This window comes from Fistularia commersonii, chromosome 11 (assembly GCF_037954325.1).
Source record: "Fistularia commersonii isolate RoL2024-O1a breed Wild chromosome 11, RoL_Fcom_v1.0, whole genome shotgun sequence".
Classification (NCBI taxonomy): domain Eukaryota; kingdom Metazoa; phylum Chordata; class Actinopteri; order Syngnathiformes; family Fistulariidae; genus Fistularia; species Fistularia commersonii.
The window spans coordinates 17,733,107-17,744,752 of NC_141294.1; the positions used below are offsets into that span (position 1 = coordinate 17,733,107).

Genomic DNA, 11,646 nt, shown 5'->3' on the forward strand with positions numbered 1-11,646 from the left:
ATCTAATGCGGGGATCTCGCCGTGTGGACGTCCACATTGACATGCATCCCTTCTCCTTGCCCGCTGCTGATTGGTTGATCCTCATCGCGCCCTGTGAAACCGGAAGTTTCGGACAGCTCATATCCAGCACGGCGTCTTCCGCTTCCGGTTTCGTGCCGGGGGGGGGGCGTCCTAGAAGACGCGGCGTGCGGGGGCGTTGCGTGACGCCTCCGGTCCCTTCCTTCCTTCCCGGTGCTCCATCGGCGTGCATGCAAACCGGTGCGTGTGCGTGTGCGTGACGAGGGAGGGGGAGAGCTTCTGCTTAAAGAGGGCAGGAGGCGAACGGGCAGATGGTGACCTTTTGGCGTGAATTAACATGAACTCCACGACACACACACACACACCTTTCACTCTCATGCACAGAACTCCTTCCACGCACATGCACGCGCACATCTAAAAAGGCGTGCGTGTGTGTGGGGGGCTTGCGGGTTTTTTGTTTTGGATGATCACAGAAAAGTCCGAGCGGAGAGAAAAGTAGGCCAACTCCTCCTCCTCCATCTTCTTCTTCTTTTTCTTTTTCTCTTTCTTTTTCTTCTATCACTTTTTCTTTCCGTGCGCGCGCCAGAACAGCTGTGGGCGTCGGGGGCGCGCGCCCGCCCGCCCTCGTGTCAACGGAGTTTCAGCACCAAGGCCAGGGCTCGCGGCGAAAGAACAATAGGCGGCTCCGCGCGCGCCGCGCCCCCACCCCTCCTCCTCCAGCTGCGGAGACCGTCGCAAAATTATCAGCCGCAAAAAAATACATAAACCCTTTTTTTAAAAACACATATTTCTATAGTTCATATCAGAAATGAGGTGATACATTCCCTCCACGCTAGAGGATGAAATAATCATTTTTTTATTATGTTTAGATTTTTTTTTTTATTTCTCGGCGATGGGTGCTTTTGCGACGGTCCCTCGCGGTGACGTCACAAGCTAGCAAAGCGCCCGGGGTCGGAAGGAGGGAGAGGGGGGGGAGGACAGTGGATGCCGGCGTTGACCAGGGGGAGGAAGCTCGCCGCCGCTGTCGGAACATGAAATAAGCGAGGCAGTTTAAAACTGAACTAAAACGATAAAGAGAAGGGGGGGGAGAAGGAATTATTAAGTGTTTAGAAAACCAAACGGGCGGGTTTTGACGCGGTTGTTCGTTTTTTTTTGTCACTTTGTCGTCACTTTCCATCAAAACCGTCGCGCGCTAAAAGTGTTAACTAGCTAGCTTGTTTCGTCCGGAGAGGCTGGTTAGCAGCCGGGACTTCTTCCCTTCTTCTTCTCTTCTTCTTCTCTTCTTCTTCTCTTCCTCTCCTCTTCTTCTCCTCTTCCTCCACTTCTTCATCTTTTTTTCCTTCTCTCACCCCATCCTCCTCCTCCTCCTCCTCCTCCTCTCTCCTCCTCCTCCTCCGCCGTCACGACATTTTCTACACCGGGAATACTAGGGGGGGGGGTTGTGTAGAAACACACACACTCTCTCTCTCTCTCACACACACACACACACACACACACACAACTTAGAGTATCCGTGTTCCCGTTACACCGAAGAGGAGGAGGAGGAGGAGAGGAAGAAGAAGAAGAGGGAGCGGGGCACAAAGAGCGGAGAGCATCCAGAGGGAGGCAGAGCGGAGGACGAGAACAAACCCCCGACATCTCCCCGCTTTTTATTTTGACATTCCCACCACCATCGACCACAAGCGGTAAGAGCCATTTACGCTTGAATTTTGCCGGTGTGTGTGTGTGTGTAATTTATGTATGTGTGTGCGTGTGTATACATTGAGGAGGAGGAAGAGGAGGAGGAGGGGGGATCGGACAAAGAGCAAGGGAACCCCATGACATCCGTGTGTACGCTGTAACCTACAGCTGGCTAAACAAAGAACCCGAGGATTTGTCCCCCCACCAAAAAAGCACGCCCCCCCCTTGTCTCCCCTCCTTTTTCCACGCAGGAAATAAAGACCCACGCAGAAAAAAAAAACACGGAAGGCTTTCGCAAACCCCCCCACTCCACCGCCATCTCATTCATTAATATGTATTTAATTGGGGAGAAATAGTGCCATTATTGTCTTTTGATTGGCTAATTAGAATTTGCATAATTGTTTTTACCAGGAGGTGCTGGAGCTCTTTGTCATCAGGCCTGGGGATGAATGATGACAAAAAAACACATATGTATGTCTGCTAAACAAACCTGGGTTACCTTACAGATCCGCGGCTCTAATTATTCATATATGTGCATGTATATTTTTTTTCAATTTCCCAAACTAGTGTCGTGAAATGCTAAAGCTATAACAAACGGCGCTGTGCCGGCTCAGCCTCAGGTTAGGAGTGAAACAGCAGGTTTTAAAATACTACATACTTATTCTAATTATGCCGGATGACATCTATTTTATATAGTGTACATATTAGCTGCGCACAACAGTTTTTCAGATAATCCATGTTTTATTTACCAAGGCAATGACTACTGCTGTCGTCCCTCTTTTTTATTATTAATCGCAACAGATATACATTTCCAGCTATAGCTGGAAAACCGCATAAATAGTTAGATATCACAGGGAGCATCTTATATGATTATTAATTCAGTTGCTAATTATCATAGCAGTCACTGCTCTCAGGATTCGTCCACCACAGTAACTATAGATAGATAGATAGATAGATAGATGGATAGACGGATAGACGGATAGATGGATAGATAGATAGATAGATAGATAGATAGATAGATAGATAGATAGATAGATAGATAGATAGATAGATAGATAGATAGATAGATAGATAGATCGATCAAGGAACAAATCGCAGATTATTGCTTCAGTTGTATTCACTACAACATCTCCGCATCCGATGTTCTTATTCATTCCTCGAAAAGATTCCACCCAGCACCGGGCGCTCTTCTCCAGGCCCACCGTTCCTGTCGTCTGTTTCGGACCCCCAGCCCCTGCAGCGCCCAGTCGCCCTCTCCGTTCTGTCCCCATGAAGGAGGCCGACGCCATCAAGCTCTTTGTGGGGCAGATTCCCAGGAATCTGGAGGAGAAGGACCTCAAGCCCATCTTTGAACAGTTTGGCAAGATCTATGAGCTCACCGTGATAAAGGACAAATACACTGGCATGCACAAAGGTAGGCTGCGCCGCCGAACACGGCCTGAATAATAGATAGACGGTGAGATAGTCGGATACATGTGTGACAGCGTGGGCAAACAGGAGGGTGTATTTTCCTGCGCCGAGTGTCACGTCTCCATGGCAACTGTCACACCTCCTCCTGCCTCCTTCTCCCGTTAACGCAGCAACATGGGATCATGGAGACAGGCTGACTACACACACACACAACCCCCCGAAAAACCTGTCTGCACACACAGGAGACCGTTACATAAATGTGTGACTAAACATTTTTAATTTATGGTTGAGATTTTCTGATTAATGTTGAGAATAATCTGACTAGAAAACCCAGATTCTCTCTCTCTCTCTCTCTCTGTATCTCTGTCGGTCTCTCTGTCTCCACACACATACACACACACACAGACGCACAGTGACCTGGGGTCCTGTGTGTTATGAACCAGATTAGGCTGTACGCTCCAATCAGTGTAATGGGCCTGTAAGCCAGGGTGATACAGGGGGAAAGAATCTGTTGTTTTGAGAATCCCCCGGCATCAGTAAGCTCCTCTTAAAAGCAATGAGATGGACCATAAGATGTGTGTGTGTGTGTGTGTGTGTGTGTGTGTGTTCGCATTATCTGTACATGTTTATGTGTGCAGTGACTTTATTAACCTCAAAGACCCGAGGTTTTGATTTTATATGTTCTGTTTGTTTTACTTTTATTTTTTTGTATTACCGCCTTTTTTATATACCATCTCGACAAATTAAGTCATGAAGTATACAACTTTGTGAGATCGGAAAGCTGCCAATGTGATGTTTAAAACTTGATTTTTAATCTCATTGTACTCAAACAAGGAATTCCCAAATGGTACCTCCAATATATGTCTTATTGGAGTCATATGTCATATATCAAAGTTCAACATTAACACACAAACCTCCTTTTGCCCCGTTTTTTGTCTATGTATTTTTTAATTTCTCAAGGCTTGTTGGCATCACTAGAACCTGGGAAAGTAAAAAGAAAAAAAAAACAATGATTTCTTTACATGGGGCAGAAAAGTTTACTATTCTATTTCGTTGTAAACCCTAACTATTTCCATCGACCCACTATAGTAATACCCAATCTTTTGCGTTGTGTATATAGAGGGACACAGGCAATGGAAAACCCGGTGTCCTCAGGCGGAGTCTATAAGGAGTGTGCCAGCTTGTCGCCGCTGCTTGGCTTTGTCAGTCAAACAGGAAGTGACACGTTCAAACCATGAAAGTACATCAGTGTTGTACCTTCACCTCCTTGAATCCGCCGTGACGGTTCGGCCAGATTGCTAGCCAGATTGCTAGCGCTGGAGAACGAAAACCTTTGACCTGTAAAGGACTGATAATTAAAAATATACTTTTCAAACCCCTCATTTCAGATGTTCACTCTGTCAGCCGTCCAGATTTTGATTTAGATTTTATTTCATTTTTACTATTAACCAGGAGCTTTTCTTATTCCTTCCTGTTCAGCTTTGGATCAGCTTTTTTTCTTCATTTCGTTTCATTTCCACATCATTTTCTTGCAACTGGTTCCTTTCTGTCCTCTTCACAATTACGTGACTCTTGAACCAGGTTGAAGGAGGTTAAAATAACCCTTTTTTTAAATCCTGAGTAGCTCCACATGCAGACTGTGTGTGAATGTCTCCATCCTAATCACCCCGACCCTCCACCCCCACCCTCCACCCTGCGTCCAGCCCTTTCTTGTCCCCGAGACGTGGACGGGCCTCTAACCTGCTGCTAATCTTGTTGTCTTAGTGCTGGTGACAGGTGTAGTAAACAGCCCTGGCCAGCCCGCTCTGCTCTCTCACACACAGACGCAGGTACAGCACACAGCAGGGCACAGTGATCGTGAGGCATGCTTACTGCTTGGGGAGAGGCAGGAGTAAGAGAGAGAGAGAAAGAGAGAGAGAGAGAGAGGGGAGGGTGGGGAGAAAAAAGAAAAGAACGGCCTCCTTAGCCGTCACCGCGCACACGTCTCTTGGTGCTGTCATGTGTGCTGACTCGTGCCGTGCCGTTCTGAGCTGTGCCGTGCCGTGTGGCGTGTCCTTCTCTGCTCCAAAGTGCATCATCATGGTGTTGTCAAGTATAGTTACAGTGCATGAATATTTATATGCAAAAGCCCCCTGCGCACAATACACCCCCTAATAATTCATGAGCAGCGGACAGTAATCAGGCAGGGCAAATCATATGTGGGGGGGGGGGGTAAATGATTTAAATCCTGTGTGAATTTTTATATATATATATATATGTATATATATGTATGTAAGTGTGTATGGGTGTGTGTGTGTGTGTGTACGTGCGTGGGTGTGTGTGTGTGTGTGCGTGTGTGTGTGTTTGTAGAGGTAGAGATAAAGAACAGCAAATATTTGAGCGCTTCAATCTCTCCCCCTTTCTCTTCTCTCTCTCTCTCTCTCTCTCTCTCTCTTTTTCCTTCTCTCTCTCTTCGCCAGGATGTGCGTTTCTGACGTACTGCGCGAGGGAGTCGGCGCTGAAAGCCCAGAGCGCTTTGCACGAGCAGAAAACACTACCAGGGGTAAGTGCACAACATGAACCAGAAACACACACACACACACACACACACACATAAACACAGTCAGTACAGGCCTACCTGACCCTACCGACATGCAAAACCTGTGCAAGTGGAGGTTCAAGTCCGATTAGCAGAGCCGTGACATAACTCGGCAGTCAGCGGGCGTCTCGCTGCCGAGGACAAACACTCCCTACGTGAGCATTATTGCCTCCATTTTTCTGTCTTACTCCCTCTCTCCATCTCTGTCGCCGCCTGTGGTGAGAGCTCCTGCCCCAGAGAGGGGAGGGAGATGGAGAGAGAGAGAGTGTAATTAACATGGCCGGTCTTTGCACAGTCCCGGTCCCAGTCTGGGTCCTGCGGTGTCCCTGGGGAGGGAGTGTGTTCTAGTTGGAGCAGCAGGAGTAGGACGCCTCCTCACCGTGAGAGAGGGGGGTTCTGTCCGTCTCCTGGGCCTGCACCTTTCTGTTGACGCCTCTAGCTTTTTTTTTTTGTTTTTTTTTTTTCCCCTGACCTAATTTTTCCACACACCGGTTTAGAGCATGATTCCAGAACATGTCATCTGCTGTTTCCTCATAACTTCAAGCCCGTTTCCGAAAATGGCATCTCGCTAAGGTTCGGCTCGTTCTTTGCTTATTCTCCGCTCTCTTCCACTCTTCAGACCAAAGTTGTGTTTTGCTTTTTTTTTTTTGTAAGTGGCCAGTCTAGACATTTTTCTCAAAGTTGCGGATGGATGTCCTCCAAGCCCCAGTGGCACTGCGGACGGGATGTGGCTGAAATTACATTTCCAGTAATCACGGAATCGTATTCTCCCCGCGTCGCTGCACTGAGCACCGTTTCACTTCCTGCACCTTCTTGCCTAATGAGATCTCTGGGAAAATGGTTGGAGCTTAAAGAAAGGATGTCTGTTTTTTTTTTTTGGGGGGGGGGGGGCGGACATCCCTGCTTTGGTGCATTTCATACCTAGATGCTGCAAACATAGGCATGTGTGTGTTTGTTAATACACACCAGTGAAGGATAGGTGCCCTTTGACCTATGACCCACGTAAAAGTGTTAAATCCTGGACTCTTCTCATCGGGCATTTCTGGCGAAGTCTTGCAAACATTTCTGGTAATTTCCCTGAAAATATCCCGGCGGGGCTTTTCTCACGACTTCAGCCGAAACGATACCGATCTGTTTCGGGAGTGGGGAATTAATTTCTAAATAATTAGATTTAAAGCTCCTTAAAGCTCCCCCCCCGCTTCCGAGGCGTCGCCCCGTCGCCTGTGTCTGATGTCACCGCGACAAAAGACGAATCAACATCTCGTTTCCCATGGAATTATTTGGGTGGATCTACTTCACTTCTCCTCCCTCTGCGGGGTTTAACTTATGCTATCGTTCACCGATACCTGTCACCTCCTCAATGCCTCCAACCTCCTCCCTCTCTGCTGCTCCTCCTCGTCCTCACTGTTCCCTGACGGGATTTAGAAATGACTTTGGATGATTTATCCCTCTCTTTCACACCCCTCTCCCCTTGCTAAGAATTGCCTTTTCATCTCCTTATCCCTCCTTTTATTCCCCCCTACCGTGTGCTCCCCCCCCTTTCTTTTTTTTTTACTCCATTTTTCTGGAGTAAATCCCCTCTTCTCAGGCCCCCCTCCTCCACCTCCTTGACATCCCATCCTGTCTTCCTGCCGCGGTGAAATGGCAAGTTTTTCCTCTCCTCTCGCTCCGCTCCACTTCAAAACATCTTCACGGTATCCCTCTTTCATCAGCCCTCTCCTCTCCTCCATCGCTCTTCCTCCTTTTCCCTCCCTCTCCTCATCGCTCCCTTCTCAGATTCTCATTTCACAGTCATTTATGGTTCCTCCTCTGCTGCGCATCAGCCTCTCCTCTTCCCTCCCCCACCACCACACCCCCCACGGTTCGTCTCATTTCCCCTCCTCTTGATTAGTTGACCCCTTTGACCGTTTCACACCCTCACCCTCACCCTCACCCCCCCACCCACACACACACACACACACACACACACACACACACACTCCCACCCCTCCCTCCCAGGCTCCACTTGTTGAGCTGCATGATTAGTTTCTCGCAACTCATTTTCATAGTCAGATCCAGGGCCTGTGCGCATGCGTGTGAGCGTGCGTGCGTGGGTGTGTGTGTGTGTGTGTGTGTGCGTGCGATAGGGATTCTCGGGATCAGGTGGAACCTCATGTGGTGCGTCAACATGCATTAACTTGAGTGAGGAGTGTGGCGTCACACACTCGTGTAGACCTTTTTTTTTTTCCTAAGTAGACGTCTTGTAAATTTCCGGGCAGTTTCCCGTGAAACTTTCTCTCTCCTGCTATCTTCTCGGTAAACGTCTCACTGGATTCTCTAATTAATTTCCCGCAGCTTGTCAGGTAACTTACAGGTAATTCTTGTTTGTCATCCCCTCTTGTCTTTCAAGCCCTTTTGTCGCAGATTTTGTCGTCGACGCCGCATTGATTTTTTTTTTTTTTTTTTTTGCGATTAGCTATTTTTAGATTTTCACACATTTTTTTTTGCACCACTGACACGCTCACGGTGTGTGTGTATGCATGTGGGTGTCAACATAATACACTGGGATTAAAGACACTGGAACAGATGCATTTGTGCATCAGGATGCAGGGACACTCGTTCTGGAGACCTCAAGGAGCTCCGTCGGAATCGTTCGGCCTTGTGGGAGTGTCCTGCGCCTGGTGTTTATTATGTAGCGCAGAGTGGAAGAGTCATCGGGGGAGCGCGGGGAGGTTTTATTGGTCACAGTGTCGGCCCCACTGTACGGGACGCATGCTAGGGCGAATTAGATGCGGCGTCGGGACGGATTCCCTTTGGGACGTGAAAGAGCTCATGTTTTAGCTGTTTAGCTGTCACATATCCAAGCTTATTAGCACAGGAAAATTCAATTTGCATGGGGGGGCGGAGGGGGGGGGGGGTCGCACCGAATGCGAGCAACAAGGGAGGGATGCGGCGAGGCACAAATCTGCGACAGTGATTTACATTTCCGGTGGTAAATGTGGATGTTTTATTAGAATAGCGGTGTATTTTGCGAGTGAGTCTTCACACTCATAGCTCCCACCCCAGATGTTTCCACATCCAAGATCCAGGTGTTAGAGCTGGACCGCCACTGGGTTTTTTATCCTGTCAGGCCACAGGACGGTGGTGGTGGTGGAGTTGGCTGGTTGGTTGGGGGTTGGGCGGTGCTGACAGCGTGTGGCCAGGAGGTCAGAGGTCAGGGGCTCAGCCTCCAGTCCGCTAATTCCAGCGGGCCGATGCCGGGGGGCCGTAAAACTGGGCTTGGTTAGAGGGACGTGACAGCGTTGCTGTGGGAGAAACAGCTCTGGTTATCAACTTATCTCTTTCGTCAGGTTTCGTCTCTCCGTACATCCCTTGCCATCACCGGTGAATTTTTCATCAAAATTCTCGTATGATTTTGAGCTAATTTCTCGTTTCTCTTGAAGCAAGTTTGATTCCAATAATGTTTATAATGGTATAATTATGGGAATTTTCGGGATCGCTGTCTGGATTCAGACGAGCGTTTAGGAGTAGAAGGTCACTGTCGATGTGTTTCCTCTGCTCAGTGTAACCTGAGTTGGAATGATCCCGTCACACACGGCCGCTCCTCGCCGCGCATCTCGCAGATAAAAAGACTTTGCATGAGCGCCGCCGCGGACACGTGCAGCACATGCAAACGCCGCCTGCCCCCATCCTGATATTTCACTCCGTCACACTTTCACTCACTGCCAGTTTAGATTTTTAACCCTGTATCTCCTCCCTCCTCCTATTGCTGCTGCTCTATCGCTCCATCTCTCCATCTTCCGCCAACAGCTGCTGTATTTCCTCTGTCATCTTTTCCCTCCCCTATCTCCTCCTTTTGTTCTTTGCCCCTGATCTCTCTCTTCCCTCCCTCTTTCTCTCTGTCTCTCAGTCCCTCGTTCTCTCTCATTTTCCCTCTCTCACTCTCTCACTCCCCCGTTCTTGTTCTCTCACGTTCTCCCTCTCGGTCGCCTTCTTGTCCTCTCTCCCCATTTAATCTGCTCTCTCCCTCCCTCTCTCTCTGCGTTTATCTCTCCATTCATCTTCATTCCACTCCAGACACAAGTTCGCACATGCACGTGCATGCACACATACATGTGCGCGGTCCCACGCACAAGCGCGCCCCTCACACATCTGTTTAGTCACGCCGCCAGCCACAAATCTCAGTGTAGGTTGAAATTAAAGTGTGATAAGCAGCTTACCAGGTGTGAGTTGTCATGCTTCAGCGCTGTCCAGGGAGCCAACGAACACACACACGCACACACACAAAATCACCTACAGAAATGCACATCCCGTGACATCCCTGCTGCTAAATTATTAAAAAAGGGGAAAGCTCCACATGACAAGTAGTTAACAGTAAGTGATGCAGCCGGGGGGGGGGAGGGAGGGGGGGGGGTCGATGCTCTTATGAACAATACGATAAAAAGTCGTATCGGCGTTATTGATTAAATGCGTGCAGTACCACGGCGTTCTCGAGGCGAGAGGTTGGAAGACTTCCAGCTGGATCGCGGAGGCATGACAGGCGCCGTTACGGACTTTACTGAGCCGCGATCGAAGGGAGAAAGAGTTAATTTGTGATTTATGTCCCCCCCTACAAGGCTGGAAAAGGCAAAGGCCGACTTTATATGCGTATACAGTACAGGCCCGGCAGCCGTCTGAGATGCAGAGGCTGGATAACGCCGCCGCCGGGTCTTTGTGGATCTGAAGGGGATGCGATATCCCTCTCTCCTTCTGAGGTCATTGCTTGATCGTTTCTTCCTTCGACTTTGCCGGTTAATCCCGCGAATTATCAGGGAATACCCTGCAGTTTTTCTCGCAGATGCTTCTTGTTTTTTTTTTCGTCACCCTTGCCTTGCCATTGGTTTAGCTCCTCTGTAACTCCACGGGTGTTAGGCTCCGCCCCCGCCGACCTTCCCCTCCCAATACATTTTAACTTCAGGCTTTGGTTACTGTTATTAGCAAGATGTTAGCGAGATGTTTTTTGTGTGTAAAAACAGGAGAGTACAGCGGTACTTTGACTTATGAGTTGAATCTGTTCCGTTACCATGATCATAACTCAATTTAAAAATTACATTTCCCCATGAAAACCCCCCAAAAATGAATGGAAATGCTAGTAATCCATTCCAACCCCCCCAGGTTTTGGTTGCATGTGTTACAGAAAAATATACTTTACAAATAACAAATAATGTATAAGTATACATTATGCATTATACATTATGTATTATAGAATGGAACGTAAAGAATTAAGCTGGTTTTATTAAGTGTATTTACCATGAAGATTTACCATGAAGACGCTGGCAGTGGCGATGGCAGAGGGTTCGGGGAGTTTTTCATTTTGTGATCGATCACATAACTGACTGGCCACACGCTTAATGCTATAACGTGTCGCTAAATGTAACGTGCACACTTTGCTTCTCTTTTCTATGAAACTACATTGGGGTATGGAGTGAATGCCGAGACTCTTTGTAAAACTATCAATTCGTCCCTGACCGACTTTGAACAACTCTTCTGACGCCTCGTCCGTCGATGTTCCCGCTGTCTGCTGCACCAAATCCCCGTAAATGGCTCCCGCCTTCCCCCAGATATTGCTATCGCTCATCGTATCTCACCGACAACAACTTCTCTATCTCTTCATAGAAGAGTCCACAACATGAACGCCCCGCTCATTTTTTTCCATGATTATCTTTGAGCTACCTAGCCGCGGGTCTGCTTCACAGACGGTGACGACCACGTCGGCGTCAAACGCTCATCCTGCTCTCTGCTAACTCAGGTCTCGCCTCTTATGTCGGACAACTTGTAAGTCAGTGCACCTCTAAGTCAAGGTTCCACCGTATTCATGAAGCCCTGGATCCATGAAACCGACACGCGATGTCCCGTCCTACTCGCAGAGGTTAACACTCGTAACGCCGCGTGACATGTCGTCTCCCCCGACGACCCACAGCGGGCTCTCCATCCTCGCCGGC

General features: G+C 48.4%; 1 protein-coding gene across 2 annotated transcripts in view; it reads left to right on the forward strand.

Annotated features, from left to right (window-relative positions):
• The first annotated feature begins 966 nt into the window (after nucleotides 1-966).
• celf3b (cugbp, Elav-like family member 3b) overlaps nucleotides 967-11,646 on the forward strand; it is a 28,230-nt gene continuing 17,550 nt past the window's right edge. The window contains exons 1-3 of one of the 2 annotated variants that reach the window (XM_086155543.1): nucleotides 967-1,703; nucleotides 2,864-3,112; nucleotides 5,568-5,650. In XM_086155543.1, coding sequence (XP_086011669.1) covers nucleotides 2,968-3,112; nucleotides 5,568-5,650 — 228 coding nt within the window. In that variant the 5' untranslated portion in view covers nucleotides 967-1,703; nucleotides 2,864-2,967. The remainder of the gene's footprint in view (nucleotides 1,704-2,863; nucleotides 3,113-5,567; nucleotides 5,651-11,646) is intronic. The other variant, XM_086155544.1, reaches the window with a different exon arrangement.